Raw genomic sequence first — 19,306 nt, 5'->3', positions numbered from 1 at the left:
AAGAAGAAGGAAAGAAAGGAGCTCATTTAAGCTCATCTAATTGATAAAGAATGGAGAGTTCAGAAAAGATGCATATAACTCTATCATGAAGATCTTAGAGGAACAGGATATTAAGCCAACATTAGAAAAGATAATTATTATCTCCAGGAAAAACAAACCTGTAAAGGTCACCGGGATATGTAACTATAACATACACTATTTCTCAAGTATAAACAATATTTTGTTAAAATAATAAAATTAGTTTTTACACTAAACTACAACATCAATATATCAAGAAGACACAGGGGAAAAGAGAAATGTGTGTGTGTGTGTGTGTGTGTGTGTGTGTGTGTGTGTGTGTGTGTAGGGATATAACAAGAGTTAAAACCCTTAGGATGTGCTTGCTTCAGCAGCACATATATTAAAATTGGAACATTACAGAGCACTGACTGTTCTTCCAGAGGTTCTGAGTTCAATTCCCAGCAATCACATGGTGGCTCACAACCATCTATAGTGGAATCTGATGCCCTCTTCTGGCATAAAATCATATATGCAGATAGAGCACTCACATATATAAAATAAATAAATCTTAAAAAAAGAAACCTCAGTTTGAGGAGATGGCTCAGTAAGTATAATATTTGTTTATCTTGTCAGCATGAGGATCTGAGTTCAGTCTCAGGAAACAACCCAAGTTGCATTTTGTTTTTAAAAGAATTGGGGATATGGATACAGGTTCAATCTTGGGACTCATTGGTCAGCTAAGCCTAACCTATTCTATGAGCTCTAGACCAGTGAGAGACTAATACCTATCCTTCAGCCTCTACATGCATATTCTCCTAAGTGTGCATTCACACATATGTGTGCACCTCTATACACATGAACATACACATACACGAATAATTAAACCGTCATGTCTCAGGGTAGCAACATAAAATCTCAAAATTAAGTATTTAAAAAGTTACTATGTAAACACATATGGTGGATTGAATAAGTGTGCCCCCCCCCAGGTTCACTTATATCTGAGTGATTAGTTACTGGGAAGTGAAATTGCTTAAAAGGATTAGAAGGATTAGGTGTGGCCTTGATAGAGTAGGTGTGGTTTTGTTGGAGGAGTGTCTCACTGGGAGTGGAATTTGAGGTTTCAAAAGCCCATGCTAGGCCCAAGCTCTCTCTTTGCCTGCCTGCCTACAGACTGAGATATAAGTACTTCCCCAGCACCATGTGTGCTGTCATGTTCCCTGCCATGATGGTGATGGGCCAACCTTTGGAACTGTGGGCAAGCCTTCGGTTAAATGTTTTCTTTGTAAGAGTTGCTTCGGTCATGGTGTCTCTTCACAGAAATAGAACAGGAACTAAGGCAACATATTATTCAGAAAACTACAGCTAACCACTAGATTACACGCAACATTTAGAAGAACACAGTTTTCCCTCGGGAGAGGGACTCAGAGTTTGGAAGGAAGGGATTGGAAGCTGGAGTATTTCTTTATGAGCCTTTTAGTGTTCTTTAATGTTTATGTTCATGAAAATTGCCATGCACATATGTTGATAAAAATCAAAATGAAATTGCAAGCAGAAGGAGCGATGTTACAGGAAGCTCGAGCCAAATAAGGATTCAGCACAATAGGATAATAATCAGAAGGTCCTGGATGGCCACGAGAAGGCGCACATGAAATGCTGGTGGCAGAAGCCAGGCTCAAGAGGGGAGGGCTGGAGGCACCTGCCTCCTTTTGAAAGGACAGAGTCAAGTGTAGATAATCAGGCTACGTAATACAACAAAGAATGTTTCAAGACATCTGCTTGGTTTCTGGTTATCCCTTTCTTCAGTTTGTATTGGGTGCCCTTGGCGTATAGGGAGGTCTTGGAATATCTGTGGAAGGCAGAGCCTCTTAACTATACGTCTAGAGAAGTAAGAGCTGAGTGATATGACTCTCATTTTCTGAGACAAGAGGTGCAGAGGCTGACAGTTGGAAGCAGAACAACACAACAATGCTTTACTAACCATTCTTTTTAAATATTAATTTTTAATAAAAAATTACATGTATGCATGTGGGGGTATGTGTATGTGAGTGCAGTTACTCTTGGAGGCCAGAGGAGGGCATCAGATTCCATGGAACTGGAGGTATAGCTGGTTGTAATGTATTTGTCTGAGGAAGCTTGTGCCCATGCATGAGAGGGCCATGTTCTCTCAGGAACCCAGCCGCACAGCTGCAGCTAGAGAAGCCCCACGTGGCAACAAGGTATAGTGAAACAAAAGATGTGCCAAGTCCCCTTATCTCATCTTATAGAAACCTTGCATCTCTACAGAGCACACCCACCCACCCCAAATGTCCCTTGGTAATCCTGAACAGCAGCAGCCGACGTAGAAACAGCTGCTCTGGAGGTAGTGGATGACATCCCAGTGAGCATGCTCAAAGTGCTCAAAGCTATACAGGAAAGGCAAGAGTAATGGGACACTGGTGCAAATACCCGATCTAGACAGTTTGATTCACTTGGGAAAGCCTGCGGTCCCTAGCAAGGCTGGAAGAGAAAATTCCAGCCTGCAGATTTCAAGTCACCTCTTTGTTTATTTAGGATACCAATCTCAATCACTACGGGTTGTCAGACATTCTTCCCTGTTCTTCCTGGGAAATGGATCTGAAAGGGCAACCAGGAGCTGGAGCCGCTAAGAACACTTTGCTCTTTCAGAGGAACTGGATTCAATTCCTAGCACTCTCTTGGTAGCCATCAACCATCTATAACTCCAGTTCTAGGGGATCTGATGCCCTCTTCTGGCCTCCTTATGCAACAGGCACACATGTAGTATACAGACATACATGTAGGCGAAATACCCATGCACATATAATGAAATATACATACATACATACATACATACATATATATATATATTTAAGGCAGCCACAGGTCATCTGGCTCAGAGCACCCTCCCTAAGGGGTTGGCAGTGGAGTTTCTCTAAGAGTTGAATCCCCATCAGCAACAGAGCTAAGGATAGATTTAGATTTAGCCACAGGTTGACAAGTTCATGCAGAGAGTGGATGCTGTGCTTGGAAAGCGCTCAAATGCCATGTAATTATAATGTGTGTGTGCATGCGTGCATGTGCGCATGTGTGTTCACTTTTGGTGGTAACAACTGGAGAGTCCGGAGTGGAAGGAAGAGAGATGATTTTACAGTAAAATCCCTAAAATGGATTTCCATTCTAGGGGTCCAAGCAAGGAAGAAGAGAGAAAAGAAGAAAATGAGCATGCCCAGTGCCTTCTCTGCACCCCCAACCCTAGGTGCCTCTCTGCACCCCGCAGCCAGCTTTAAATCTTTGCTGTAGTGGTGGATGCTGAATAGTCTGAGCTGCACATTTACTGATGAGAACAGAGATTCTCTGAAAGATGAAACATTTGAGACAATGCTTTTACGGCAACGGTGGGGGACTCAGCTGTGTCTGTGGCTTCAAAGTCCACGGCTAATCCTCTCTAGGATTGTTACATGCTGATGGGAAAAGCTATACCAAACATCAAGGAAATGCTTGTCACCAAAGTTGGGGTCAGGGAGACATAGCAGGGGAAGGGGAGAATTATCCGGAAGAGGCACATGAAGCACCTACAGTACCCGTTGCATCCTTTGTCATCTGGGTGCAGCCACATAGGGAGTCTGCTCTGCAAATAAGTCTTTGCTTTAGGACATCTGCATTTCACACACACACACACACACACACACACACACACACACACACACACACACACACACACACACCACATACCATATACTGTGGTGTGTTTTGTTGCTGTTAGCTTGTTTATGGTATTAGGGATTGAACCCCAAGTCGTGTGCACACTAAGAAAGTACCCTTCTACTGTGAGTTCATCTTTGACTCTGTAGTTTTCATTTTGAGACAGGATCTCACTAAGTTGCTCGGGCTTGCCTTTAACTTACTATAGGCTAGGTTCACCTCGAACTTGCAAACCTCCTACTTTAGCCAGGACTATAGGCCTGCACCACCAGGTGTGACTCACCTGTCTTATAATACAGTTAGAGCACAGAGCTCCTACTCCTCGCACCCCACCCACCGAATTCTTTAGTTTTTATAACTAAGGTGGCCTCTGTCATGAATGTGTCAAGAAGAGGTTCTATAATTTGGTAAGAAATGCAGAGGACAGGCAAGATGGTACGGGTGCTTGCTGCTAATCTTGGCAATCTCAGGTTGATAGCTGGAACCCACACGGCAGATGGAGGGAACTCCCACAGGTGGTCCTCAGACCTCCACACATGTGCTGTGGCATGCGTATGCTCCGATAAATGAATACATTTTAAAGTGAAAGTGGAGAAAAGTACAGAGAGCATAGAATTCTCTTTTGCATCTTGTTCTCACCCAAATCAATTTGTCAATGAAAATGAATAATATGCATTTTAAAACAAATCATCAATGTCTATCCAATGGTGTCAACACAGCATAATCTATGCTAATAAGGCTAGATGCACCCTTGAAAACATGAGTCTTGATTCCCTGCACCCATGTAAAAAGCCATATTTGATCACTGCACTCATGCAACCCTGGAGCTGGAGGGGTAGGGCAGAAGGTTGCTCTAATGGGGTCCAGGTTCTGTGGGAAACCCTGTGCCAAGGGAAAGGCAGAGAGAGCAGGGCGTTCATTGTTCTCCTCTGGCCTTCCTGGGAGAACGGGTGAAGGAACCCTCCAACTGGGACCAGGAAAGTAGAACAATTAAGCGAGAAGCAGTTATTGAATTAAAATGATTATTATTAAAAAGGATGAGACGTATGAGAGTTCCTCCCCTTGAAGAGGAAGAACACTGCCAGGCTTGGAAACAAGACCATGGGAATGCAGAGAGGATAGAAATGAAATTGGGGAGTCAAGGCAACAAGGGGGATGCAGTACCGTCCTTGGGGTCCTTAAAGAGAAGCAATTTTCTGATTAATTTTTTCCCTCTGAGACACTCAAACTCTTACTGCTCCTTGGCGATGCCGGAGACCACCCCATACCTCAACTCTGCAGAGAGGGTTGGCCATCAAAGCTAGTTTGCTGACTCGCTCTCTAATGAACTGATGACCCTGGACTAGACATGCAGGAGACTCGTCCATTGTCTACCACACACATACTCTACCTTCAGGCCTCCTTCCTAGTACATGACTATGTTCAGAATGAACTCCAGCCATTCAGCTCCCCACACCCTCTGGGAATTCTGCCAACATAAAGTTGCCTCCATCTGAAGATAAATTATAAATTAATAATAAGAAAAATGCTCCAGACTCTCCTGCTTGCCAAAATACACCATTCATTGTAAAGTCCGCGAAAGGGCTCTAGTGATATATCGCCAAAAAGTGCCAACCTTTTCCTCATTCTAAACACAGACTAGTATGCCCTCACAGCAGGCGCTGCAGCCGCCTTCCCTGGCAGAACAAGTGTTGTTCTTGGAAAGACCACACCACCAACACCTTCCAGCTGCATTGCCACCTGGAAGTCTGCTTCTGCAGTCCCTTGCACACCAGCAGTAACTCAGAGCGCAAGCCCAAACCAAGTGTAAGGAACCGCCTCCCCCTCCCCCCCCCCGTGGTTGGTCTGGGGTGGCAGCTCCGTTGAAGGGGCTTTTCAGAATTGCATTGCTAAAATCATTGCAGGAAACGGGAGGGGGTGTCCCTGTCAGCTGCCTTAAAGGAAAAGAAATCAACCAAACCAGCTTCATCTTATCAAATCAATCCTGAAAACCGCCTGTGGACAGTGGGATCAGCGACACTACCCAGTCATCTGCATTTCTCTACAGGGAATGATCAGTATTTTGAACACTATAAATTTCTCAACTCCCTTCCTCCCACCTTCCCCTTGCCCCAACACACACACAGACCCCTGAAATGATCTTTTCACAAACAAATCTGGCTCTCCCAGGGAATGCATACCATACCAAAGGGGTTTTGATCTCTCCTGTTTCTTCAGGCCATTCATTCAAACTTCTGCAACTCACTTGATTCAAATTGCCACACCTCCGTCAGTTAATCCATATGGACAGTTCTGTGTCACTGGGAACAATACCCCACCCCCAGCTCTCCCATAGCACATTAGTAAGACATAACAACGTTGTGTGGAAATGGGACAATTACAAGCTAGAAGCTTCGGCTACTATGGGGACATGATTCTTAGGTTATTCAGGATGACAGGGACAATCTTTGCACATGGGAATAAAAAGCTTTTACTTACAAATACATCCATGAACAGGTGCTCCAGGGTCGTCTCAAAGCCATCCAGTCTGGCAGCTAGAGTCATGGTCAATGTCCCAATTCGCTCTAAGGCTCCACAAGCAAGCTGCCAACCCTTGCGCTCACAGAACACCCTTGGTGTCGCAATCGGTTACCAGGCAAAGTTGCCACTAGTGAGAAGTGGAAATTCTTAAAATAAAACAGAGCATTGCCGAACGGGCTGCCTGGGCTCGCTAGAAGAACTCATAGAGGGTTTAGGAAAAACCCAGACTCTGTTAATGATTCTATGCTGCCAGACTGGGCACAAAGGTCACCAGGTGAAGAAGGCAGCCTCCTCTGTGGAACTTCACAATGTGGAGTGCCCACTAAACGCAAGGAATCTCAGCGGCAGATGAAGACGAGCACAGCTGGATGGGGGCAGAAGCGAGACTGGGAAAATGCATGAGCCGTCTGACTCTGATATTTATAGGGCCACATGTTTTTGACTCCAGCCATTTCTCAGTTCATTTCTGACCTTTCATAAATGGCTACACACAGTGGAGTGTATTGTCGAATGGGGGCAGTGGGTCCTGCAGAACTTGGCTGTGACCAATGCCAGGGCAATTCACACAGACACGCCATCAATGCTTCTTTGTGAAGGACGCATCAAGCCTTGTTCTGTGCGCCACGACAGAGAAACACAGTCTTGTGGAAAACAAGGAAATGAAAGTTGGAGGGTACTAAATTTTTCCCCCAGAATATTATTAGATCCCATACGATCGCCCCCCCTTCCACACCCCCGCCATGCAATGGTAGATAAACATCTCGGAAATAGACTTCGTCTCTGTGTCAGCTCCTCCAGCACCTGCCAGGTAGAATATTCATGAAAGCTTTGAAATCCTTTTCTGCTTCTACAGTTTCACTCCTTTCTATTTGTACAAGCATTTTAAAACACTGTAGCAAAACACACATGACACAAAATGTGCTGCTTCAACTTCTTTTTGTAGTGATGTGTGTGTGTGTGTGTGTGTGTGTGCACGCGCATGCACACGCTTTGGTATACACGTGTGTGGAGGCTAGAGGGCTATGTTGGGTATCTTCCTCTATTGTTCATGTCCCATGTTAATCCCTTGAGATAAGACCGAACCTGAAGATTGTTACTTTTTTTTTTCTTGCTGGGTTGGTGATTTGCAAATCCCAGTGATCTTTCTGTCTTTGCCCCCACCCACTTGCTGGGGTTATAGTCAAGCATTTCTTTTTCTTTTTCTTTTTTTTCTTGAGGTTGCTGGGGAGCTGAATTCAGGTCCTCATGCTTTCTCAGGAAGCTCTCTTACTCATGGAACCATCGCTCCAGTTTCACCTCAGCAGCGTCAAGTGTGGAATCAGTGATGTTTTATCACGCTGTTCACATCACTGTCCAGTTACGTGTTGTACAGTTGTGTATTGAAGTGTTGCTATCAAACAACTCTGGAAACTTGGGTTTTGTAAAACTGAACCCCAATACCATGAAACACTAACTCTTCATGTCTCTCCACTTTTTTCTCCCAGCCTTTCTCATCCATAATCCTACATTCTTTTTTTTGTTTGTTTGTTTTTTGTTTTGCATCTTACTTGTCTAGGGATGCTCTATAAGGAACATACTGTATTTGACTTCTGATGACTGGCTTATTCATTTACCATAACATCCCCAAGCATATGTTAGAATTTTCTTTCTTTTGCCTATGCATGCATTTGTGGTGTGCACATATGATGTGTGTTTGTATGTGTGTGTATAGTTGCACATGTATGTGAAGGCCCAATGCTGACGTTGGGTGTTTTTCTTGATTGCTATTCATTTTTTATTGAGGTAGGGCCTTTCACTGTTTGCTGTTCTGGCTACTCTAACAAGCTAACTTGCTCTGGGAATTCCTTGTTTTTGTTTCCTCTGCACCAGGATTGTGGGAAGGCCACACTTTTATGTGGCTCTTGGGGATCTGAACTCTGGTTGTCACCCTTGTGGAGCAAGTGCTTTAGCCACTGAGCCATCACCCCAGCCCAGAATTTCTTTTCTTTTTTAAGGCTGAAATCATATATCCAAAGAAATAACATCACTTTGGGCAAGTTTTCAGAACTGAGAAAACCTCCAGGAACACTTGGTTGTCAGGACCATAGTAGACATTTGTGCTGTGGCTGCACTAACAAACACAGCCCCAGTGTAGAAAGACAGCCTCCTAGTTACCACACTAGTCCTAACGCAAACGTCCAATCTCTTGATTTCAAACAGGGGAAGCCCTTACTAGTTAATACCCATGTCAGAGAAGGTAACCCATGTGAAGTCGAGGAGGGAACAGAAGTCGTGAAGTCGAGGAGGGAACAGAAGTCCGAGAGGCTCACATTCTACAATACGAACACTTTCACGTCTACCCCAGTTCTCTAAAAGGAGGGTAGCAGAAGTTCTCGGTTTAGTTCCCACACAAATGCTCATTTTCTCAAAGATCAAGGGAGACAGATTCAGTATGTGTAATTTAAACAGAGCCACCATGAAATAAAGTCCCTCCCCCTCTAGAGAGAAAACCTTGATAAAAAGCTTACCATTGTTTTAAAAGCAGTTTGAAGGGCTGTCAAACTTGCTTAGTTTGACAGTCTGTCATCAGTTACACTCAACGGTCTGGCGTGTTACAGTCTGGAATCTGTTTTTGAGCCCCTCGCGGGGGGGGGGGGGTGCGGGGGGGAGGAGAGCGAGTGACACAACAGGTGTGTCTTGTTAAGTGGTGGCGTCAGAGGAGGAGTGGGGGCGATGCCGTGATGGACAGCTTCAATAGCTGAGACTGTACAGAAAACATATTTCCCTGACAGGGGAGCGGCTTCCCAGGCCTTCCTATCGGCTAGTGTGCTGGCAGCCTCTGACACTGATTCTGTAACTAGAGCCACATCAGCAACCAAGACTCAATACAGACGACTTCCTGCCTGCCACACAGCTGCCATCTTGTGTTTAAACTATAGTCGCATGCCTTGCAGCCATCTTTTGTTGACTACAGCTCTGCCTCTCCTCATAGAGTTCCCAAGGCTTCTGTTAAAAAGGCTGCCTAGAAGGCACTCAAGGAGCCAGGTGTCACCCACCAAGCAAGGCAATGATGTGGGCCAGCACTGGCCATGCCACGAGAAGACTATTAGGGAAGACAGACGTGTATGTCAATGCAATATTATTCTGGTCTTCCAAAAATCTCAGCGAAGTGTTCAAATCAAGCCTTCATCTGCCCACTCTTCTGTGAATTAAACTGGGAAGAGATATTTACCTAGTTTTGTGCATCCATGTATATGCTGGAGTGCTGCAGTACTCAGATGTGTGTGTAGAAGCCAGGAGTCAATCTTGAATCTCAAGTATTGTTCCTCAGAAGTTGTTCACTGTTCTTGTTGTCTACTTATTTAAGGCAGGGTTTCTCAGTGGACTCGAAATCACCAACCAGGCTACCTGGGTGGCTAGCCAGCCACAGGGCTCCTGCCTCTCTTCGGTTCTGTGATTACAAGCACTTGCCTCCATGCCCAGCACTTTTATGTGGGTTCTAGAGACAGAATTAAGGCTCTTAGGTTTGCACGGCAAAGCCTTTGTTAACTGAACCATCCCCCTGCCCCGCCAAAGTATTTTTTATTCACAAAAGACATCCTAGTTTATTTCATCCGTCCTCTTTCTGGGGTAGAGCAGTGGTTACCTGATGGAGAATGATTGGTTCAAAGGAACCAATTATCTTTAATATTCCTCATTTAAGGAGTCAGCTTCCCCGTCTCAGCTATGGCTTTTCATGGCCATTTTCTACAATTGTTTGAGCTTGGAAGAAGCAGCAGACATCAGGGGTAAGCAACTCTGTACAGTCTAGGCATGCAAGTGGCAAGTATTCTAGAGCAGGACCTAAGGCCCATGTCTCAAGGGCATATATGTTATGTGAGTGGGAGCATCCAGGCCATGACACATGGCACACACACATGCATGAAGGTCAGAGGACAACTTGCCAGACTTGGTTCTCTCCTTCTACCATGTCTACCATGTGGATTTCTGGGATTGAATTTAGGTTATCAGGCTTGAAGGCAGGTGACTTTACCCTCTGAACTATGTCCCTGATTCTAGTGAGGCTGTCTCTGCAATAGTTTCTAGAAGGGAGAAATTGGTCAGAAAGGAGTTAGCCTGGTGTGTAGATAGGAAGTAGGTAATGGGTTATAGATATTACTCAAGAAAATGCTGTAGATGAAAAGCAGTCACTGGATACCAAGGCCAGTGGTTGACCACCCTAGTTGGCTACCTCTGTCCACCTCTGCAGTTCTGGGATCACAAGCACATACCACCACGCCTGACTTCTCAGGCAGATGCTGAGGCCTAAGCAGAGGGCCTCATGTTTCTGTGGTGGCAAAGTATTGATGTGAGAGTCTCCTCTGTGTGCTGTGATTACTATTAATGAATAAAGAAACTGCCTTGGCCTGTTGATAGGGCAGAACTTAGGTAGGTGGGGAGGACTGGACTAAATGCTGGGAGAAAGAAGGGCAGAGTCAGAGAGATGCCACGGGGCTGAAAGAGTCAGGCATGCCGAATCTTTGCCGGTAAGCCACTGCCACGTGGTGATATACAGATGAATAGAAATGGGTTAAATTAATATAAGAGTTAGCCAATAAGAAGCTAGAGCTAATGGGCCAAGCAATGATTTAATGAATACAGTTTCTGTGTGATTATTTCTGGTCAAAACTAGCTGGGTGGCCAGGAACCAACAAGTACCCTCCTTCAAACAAAGTATATCACTGGATTAGTTATTTCTTTGACCCTGAAAATTTTGATTCTGTTTGACTTTCGAACGCATAGTTCTGTCTGTGTTATGAAACCCCTCCCCAAGGCTTAATATTTTGCTGCTCGGACAAACAAAATGTCAATCTTGGGAGTGCAGAATCAGCTACCTTCTGTATTTAGACATAATGCTTTTCTGGGTCCTTCTTCCTAGGACTGAAAGACAATTTCTCCTCTAGAAAGCTCTGTTTTTTGTTTGTTTTCACTCCTGGAAATAAGCACCCACTTTAACTGTTCTATGAGGCTGAGGTTCTCCCACTCAACATCAGCCCACAGTTCAACTTCTAGTAAGTCATCTCCATTAAGGACAGCTGTGCACATGTCCTAGACACCTGGCAGCGGAACAGAAAAATGTATTTAACTGGAAACATCTTTCCGTCCATTCAAGAGCAGTAATTTTCTACTCAAGCTCACTTATTTGAAGACCAAGTAGAAAACAGTGGGTCAGATTCCTGTAGGACTGAGCAAAACTGGTCCAAAAGCAATCTAGTAAACCACTTTATGCTTGTACCAGTGAATGTAAGTAGTCACTAAATCCAATTGTTGAGCAAAGCCTAAGATGTTTAAAAAGTAAACTCATTTTTTTTTATCTCCATCACTCAAATTTGACTCATACACCTGGAATATACTACAGTAATAACCCTCAACAATGCAGACTTTAATCCAGTTTGAGCACATTTTTGCATATGGTGTGAGATTTCATTCTTTTTGCACGAGGATACCCAATTCCCAGCACTATTTATAGAAGAAACCATCCTTTCCCCAAATCTGGAGGACATTAGGCTGACTGAAACAAAACAGATGCATAAAGACAAGCCCAATATGGGCTCACTTACATGAGAAATCTCAAACAGTCAAACTCATAGAAGGGGAGAGTAGAATGGTGGATTTTGGGGATTGGGGAGGGATTTGTGGGGAGGTGATGGTCAAAGGGATAAAGTATTGGCCATGTGAGGTGAAGTTCTGAGGACCTAAAGTCAGCAGTGTGACCACAATTAACAATGCAGTACTGTGTGCTTGAAGTGGGCTGAGAGTCTCCTTCTCTCTCTTTGAAGATCACGAGCGTGCATGTGTGTGTACACGCTTGCACGCACACACACACACACACACACACACACACACAGAGTTGTATTTTTACTCTTTTGGGGGACCCGCCACCCAGCTACTAAATAAGCACACATACCACATAGAGACTCATTCTTACTTATAAATGCCCAGCCTAGCTTGGCTTATTTCTAGCCAGCTTTTCTAACTTAAATTATCCCATCTACCTTTGCCCCTGGACTTTTCCCCTTTCTTACTTCTGTATATCTTACTTCCACTCTTACTCCATGGCTGGGTGGCTGGCCCCGACTGTCCCCCTCTCCTCTTTTTCTTGTTTTCCCTTTTTCTCTTTCCAGATATCTCCTATTTTTTAATTTTCTCTGCCTGCCAGCCCCATCCTTTCTCCTGCCTATCTACTGGCTGTTCAGCCCTTTATTAGACCAATCAGGTGTTTAACACAGGCAAAGCAACATAGTTAAACAAAGGCATCATAAAGGGATGCGGCACATCTTTGCATTGTCAAACAAATGTTCCACAGCATAAATACAAATAACACATGTTAAATTCCACCACGGAGAGGGGAGAGAGAGAGAGAGAGAGAGAGAGAGAGAGAGAGAGAGAGAGAGAGAGAGAGAGACCTTGAGAGGAGGAGGAGAGGAGGATAGCATATTGCAATCCCCAATACTTTGGAAGAACACAGAAGAATCAAGAGCTGAAGGCCAACCTTGATTACATGGCAAGTTGGAAGTCTGGGACTATACAATCCTATCTAAGTAAAATAAAATAAAATGATTCACAAAATGAAATGATAGTTGATTAACTAGCTTTTGTGATATTATATAGACATATACACACAAAGCCCCCAGCAAATCTCATATTTTAAATATCTATAATTATCCCTCCATAATTGTAGTAGGATGGGAAAGCCCTCCATGACACATGTAAAGGTGACTAATTTAAAGGCCTGTTAATGGCTTGGCAGCCCAACTTCCCTCTCACCTTCTATCTAGAATTCTATGTGTTATGTACTAGTAAAACAGCTTCATTCTCATAGTCATACACACAGCTGTCTGTCCGAATAGGGTTATAAAGGCTAGCCTGTCTGCTCTGGCCTTTTCTGTGAGGACAAGCATGTCAATTTAAAGGCTTGTGTCCATAGGACTCTGCAGGCTGGCACTGGCTGGACACCAGGCTGTAGGGATCTCTTGGTGCCTGTCCTTGTGCCCCAACTGTGGCTATCAGCTGGCTTACACAGTCAACCCTGTCTTCCCCATTCACACTGCAGTTTTGATTTTGATGGCTTCTCTGACAAGCACAAAGGGGCCATTCCTCTTCATGTCCCCTGACTATGCTTGCTGCCTCATCTTCCGTACCCACAAGCCCCTGTTCCCTCACAAGTACGAATGTCAAGACTCTGAAAACCAGCAGTGATATTAGTATCAGGCACTGGCTCTTGTACCCTGGGTGCTGATGGAGAGGAATGTATAATAACCCATCTGGTCTTCTTTTGGGCTTGTCACCTATCACGTGCCCATCACTAGGCTGGCAGATGCCTGGATGGCTTCTGAGTTCACTGCAAGAAAGGCTCCTTTGGAAGGCACGAGGAACAATTGTTGCAGATTTGCGTGGACTTTCTAAAGGAAGGCACTTGCTTTCTGGAATTCAAATGTATGTCATGATGGCAACACAGATTCTTCTATGGACACATTCTGACTCTTCTACAGACACTGGGAGTTAAGGTTTCCATGCCTTCTGGGTGGTTTCAGACTGAATGTGGTATTCTGGGTAGAGAACTCCTTGTTAATCTCAAGTGAGAAGCTGTGGGTGCCGGAGGTATGGAGTGGCTTCTCTGGCTACATGTTCTCGGCTTTGCATATGTTTGAGTGACCTGGGTGGCTTGTTAGGTTCTTGCCAAAATGAACCTGTAACCCCTAACGCCAACCCAAACCCTAATCCTAACCCTAACCTTCTGGTGGTAAGGGAGCACCCCCAAATAACCACCATCCATTTCGAGTGATCTAGACTTAGACATGTGTCTTTCTATTATGTATCTATTTTATGTGGTGATTTACATACAATGAGCAACTTCTCTTAATGATTCCACAGCCATTGCATTGTTTGACAGTGTGGATAGTGTGCTGTATGTGTGTGTATATGTTTATTCAGATGCTCATGTCTGTCTAAGTAGAGACCAAGGGTAGACTTCAGTGTCTTCCTCAATCACTCTCCACTTTATTTAACAAAACAGGGCCTCTCACTAAACCTTGACTGCACCCATTAAAGAATTCTGTCTAGCCAGCTTACCTCAGGAATCCCGTCTCTGCATCCCAAATTCCAGGATTATAGGTAGCCTGTGTGTCTTCCTGAATTTTATGTGTGCTCTGGAGATCTGAACATTGGATCATCAAGCCCTTTCTTCCTAAGCCATGTCCACAGCCCCCACAGCTAGCTGTACACTCTCCCAGTTGTGAAGATCAGGTGTGAGAAGCAAGGGGCCTGGCCAGCTCAGAAATCTAGAAGCAGCGAGAGCCCACCTGCATTCTGAATCCATGTGTGGCCAACGTGCCTAGGTGACTGCTGTACCCAGTCAGGGTCTCTTAGCAATGGTAGTGGGACCAGAATGCACACAGTATGACAGAGATGTTTTGCAATATCTGGCAAAGAAAAGTGCACAGTATACGGCTTCCCAAACTGTCTTCAGTGAGATCGTAGGCACCAAATGAAAAGAATGCTCAAATGATAACAAGGCCGAGGCTTCACGGAAACACAATGGAGAAGGGCGGGTATGCACCTCTATTACAGATACACATGCTTGTTATTAAGGCCCTCCGCATCTGAGGTTTGTCCAGAAATAAGAGGCAAAGTTCCAAGGGCTGAAAAGAACAGGTGAGATTCCCACTACCCCTTCTCCATGGCAAATGTGCATATGCACACACACACACACACACACACACACACACACACACACACACCCCAAGCCATACTTCTTAGCATCCTGAATCCTTCTTCACATTTCATCACTAGGCTTGTCCAAGGATGCTACCCTCCCAACATGAGATGAGGTGAGGCTGACAGCAGACAGGCATCTGAGGGAAAATGATGGGCAGAGTTCCCTGGCAGCAAGAGGAGGGTGTGGACTGTGGTCCCTGCAGATTTTCACTACTTCCTGACTTTCCTGGGAAGGCAGCTGGCCTGAAGATCAAGGAGTGGCCACGCTGTGCTCTACTGAGATATCCCTAGGGATGAATTATGTTGTAGGAAGAGCAGTATACCAAGGGCAATGTTCCAGCATGAGCCAAGTCCCTGACGAGCAGGCTGGGGATAGCTAACTTTTGTTGTTCTGGTTTTCATGGCGATTAACCGATCCACTGCTTTCTATAACCTCTAGTACTGCTGGTTACACATACATGTTTACACATTATAATAAATGTTATTTGGGGACAGGTTAGCCATTTTTCTTTGTGTTTACATGGCAGAATTGTGTCAACAGCTTCACAATATGTTGTGAACATGCTAGGATAGCCATTATTTTTAAATGTTAGTGATCCTGCCCAGGGTCTTGGACAAGCCAATATGCTAGACGCGTGTTCTGCCACTGAGCTATAACTTCAGTGCCTATTATTCACTAATTTTAATTGAGGACAGGATAAGGCATTTAAAAATAGTTAAGAGTGTTGGGTAGATGGCTCAGTGGATAAAGTTCTTGTTGCACAAGAATGAGGGCGTGAGTTTGGATCATCAGAACCTGCACAAAGACCAGGCATGGCGGCCCATGTCTTGGCACAAGCGGATGGGTGAGATGGTGGAAACAGGTTGGTACCAAGGGCTGATTGGCCAGCCAGTCTAACGAAAACACGGAGCTCAGGATTAAAGTGGGGGTAAATTCATCTCCATAGAAACGGTTGTCAATATTTCTGTCTTCAGCAACAAACAGGATGGTGAGGACTCTGATAACAGGCAGGTGAGGGACAGGTGTCTGAGATCAGAAAGCAAGCGGATGCTTGACTGTGCAATCATAAAAGAAAATAAACTGGTGACCTTTGCAAGGAAATGGACAGAAATGGAAATCATTGTATTACATAAAGTAAACCAGCTATAGAAAGACAAACAATGCATGTTTTCTAAAATTACATATGTGGGGAGAGCTGTCCCATTACCCATCTGTCTTGGGGCTGCATGGGTGGGAGAGACACGCCTCCCCATCAATGCCTGGGGCAGGCGGGAGAACCGGCCTTGCCCTCTACCGCCTGCAGCACTCTGGAGAGTGGCCCCCACACCTCGCCTGGACAGCACCGTGGAGCTGGCCCTGAAGGTGGAGGTGTGGAAGAATGGACTCTGAGGAGTACTGGTCTCACCCCTTGATATTGCTGCAAGGGAGAAGTAGCCAGGGCAATTCTGGAGAGCTCAACCTGGTGGCAAAGATAGGGGACAGCTGGGAGGTTAATGAAATCTGCAAGTACCCAGGCCCAGAACCGGGGTCCCCACATCCACCCCATTTGTGACCTGCTGGAGCATGGGGACATGAGGGTGGGGTGTCTAGCCCTGTGAAGCCAGTGCTGCCTGGAAAAATGTGTGGATAAAAGGGTTTAGTGCATGACTCCTTGTGTCTCACTGCAGCTGCCATGATGAGATTTTTCTCCTTTTTTCTCCTCTTTATCTCTTGAATTTTATTTTATTTTATTTTGGGGAGGAGATGAGTGGAATTGGGAGGCATGGTATGAAAGACAAAAAGATAAAAAAAAAGAAAAAAATTACATATGTGGATATAGAAGCATGTGCATTTATTAAAAAATAATTTAAAAAGAAAATGAAATTTGCATATGCACAAATGTGTCTTTGAGGTGGTTGTCTCAAAATGGAACTGCCAACTCCAAAGTCATAAGCATGTTAAAAAGAAATAAATTTCAACCTGGCTCCCTCTGGAGATCGTGCCAATGTACACACTCACAGTATTGACTCTCAATACTCATGCCAGCCTCATAGCCTAATGGCAACTTTTGAATCTGGGGCAGTATGGATAGAAATTATCCTTTCATTAATTAAAATGCTGGTTCTTAAATAACTTTCCCTTATACAAAGGCAGCTGAGGTTGGATGTAAACTCCCAGACTGGCTATGAAAACCCCAGTCTCCCTGCTCCCATCCGCTGAGCATTGGGATTACGGTAGTGCGCCACCATGACTGGCATTAGGCTGTACTGGAGAGTAAACCTGGCATTCTGTGCAAGCCAGGCAAATGCGCTACCAAGAGGGCTACATCCCAGCCCACAAATGCTCTTTTCTAAACCAAAATTTCCACGAGTCAAATAGATCCAGCTGTGTCCCATAAATATGGCAATAATGGACATGAGTGAGTGGTTAACACAAGGATGCTAAAGCCATCTACACTGCAAAGTGCATGTTTAAAAGCAACTTAATAAAACCCACATTAATAGTCCCCTTATGCTTTTCTGTGTTATCTACCCAACGCACACCTGGTGGGGTGAATGAAAAACTAGAATCACACTAAGCAAGCCCAAAGGGTGAGTCATTCAAATACCCCACCCCCTTAGTAAAATTTCCCCTTAGGCTGGAGGAGACATAACCAACACGTGGAAGGGTTGAATCCTGGGTGACCTGGGACCATTACGCCTGATCAGATGTGGACTGTCTGGAATTGATAACTTTTGTCAGTTATCCAAGCTTAATTCACCAAACTGGAATCCTGTCTAATAAGTGGTAGGACTGTAGCCAGTGAAGATCCTTAGACTTTGCACAGTCTACTGAGATACGTGAGAAATCCCACGACTCCAAAGTCTGCAGATTTCTCCAGGACTAGGTTGAATGGAAACTCTAAACCACTAATGAATTTGATCAGTCAGGCTGACCCTGGAGCCTCATTAAATTTATTATCAGAGTCTTTTTATTTCTCTTGTAAATTGTATCCGCTTCCTTTTATCCTCAAGGTCACAAGTAGTGTTTGGACAAACAATAGCACCAACCAGCAGGACATTACTGGAACATTTTTTTTTTTTTACAAGGGACAGTATGGTCATCATTAATTTTCTGGACATGCAAAAAATCATTACAGAACAGCAGCCAGGACACTAAATAATTGATTTAATTAATGTAATATAATTAAACATATTAAATATTTACACAACTTGCTGTTTTCTATTGAATTTGTGGTGAGGTTTTAGTGATTTGAATTTGCGTTGAGGTTTTAGTGATTTTTGCCATGTTCTGCAAGCACCAGGCTATTAATCCTGCAGCTGCAAATGTTTAGGGTCACGGATTTCTGGAAGACTCTTCTGAGGAAAGCAAGCTGTATTTAGACTGCTTATTCATATTGTTTCATAATATTCTTTTTGCTCACATGAGGAAGGTGTTATATAGTTTGTGTGCCATATAGTGCCGCATAGGCTAGAGGGAAAGTAGGACTTTCACATCTTTTAGTTTGTATTTCTAATTTCTAATTAAATCTTATTGCTTGTTCTATCCACAACCTGTATCTATTCGGGTACCAGCTATCATCTATGTATCTATGTAGTTCATCTATTTATTTCTCTACTTTCTCTCTACCATCATCTATGTATAAATGTATGGCTCTCTCTCTCTCTCTCTCTCTCTCTCTCTCTCTCTCTTTCTCCATCCATCCATCCATCCATCCATCCATCCATCCATCCATCCATCCATCCATCTATCCATCTACTTACCTAACTTCTATCTAATCTTTAGCCATTGGTTATAAATTTACACATTATATATAATATATGGTGTGTGGGAAAAGTGGATATGTGTGTGTGTGTGTGTATGTGTGTGCACATGCATGCAGAAGCAGTTGGTGGAGCGCTTACCTAATATGAACAAAATCCGAGAAAACAAGTTGGTTGTGATTTCACAGACACCGTCCACCTGTTTCTGAGACAGTCTCTCACTGGCCTGGACCTTGTCATGCAGGCTAGGCTGCTGCCCACCTGCTTCAGTCTTTCCAGTACTATTCCAAGTGTACATCACCACACCTGCAGCTTCTTTTCCTGGTACTGGGGATTGAACCTAGGCCCTCATGAGTGAGAAGCAACTGCTCTAACCACTGAACCCAGCTCATTCCTTTTCTTTTTTTTTTTAATGAGTTCCGAGGATTGAATTCAGGTCTTCATGCTTGCAAGATGAGCACTTTAGAGACTCATTCACCTGCCCAGCCCCCAAAATATGAATTTAGTTAACCCTCACCAGACTCAATGTAGTCCTCTAAGCTTACTATTTCTTTTTTATCTACTATCTATCTATCTATCTATCTATCTATCTATCTATCTATCTATC

At 44.2% G+C, this 19,306-nt stretch overlaps 1 protein-coding gene across 5 annotated transcripts in view; it reads right to left on the bottom strand.

The window, feature by feature from the left end:
• The window catches only part of Frmd4a (FERM domain containing 4A), a 592,091-nt gene that overhangs the window by 328,993 nt on the left and 243,792 nt on the right, over positions 1-19,306 (bottom strand). For 2 of the 5 annotated variants that reach the window (XM_026782980.1, XM_026782983.1), the window contains exon 1: positions 6,178-6,830. The exons of the other annotated variants lie outside the window; for them this stretch is intronic. In XM_026782980.1, coding sequence (XP_026638781.1) covers positions 6,178-6,243 — 66 coding nt within the window. In that variant the 5' untranslated portion in view covers positions 6,244-6,830. Of the gene's footprint in view, positions 1-6,177; positions 6,831-19,306 lie in introns of those variants that run through there. 5 annotated transcript variants of the gene reach the window in all.

The sequence above is a fragment of the Microtus ochrogaster genome, chromosome 16, assembly GCF_000317375.1.
Source record: "Microtus ochrogaster isolate Prairie Vole_2 chromosome 16, MicOch1.0, whole genome shotgun sequence".
NCBI classification, from domain to species: Eukaryota; Metazoa; Chordata; class Mammalia; order Rodentia; family Cricetidae; genus Microtus; species Microtus ochrogaster.
This window is presented reverse-complemented; position numbering and strand designations above follow the sequence as displayed.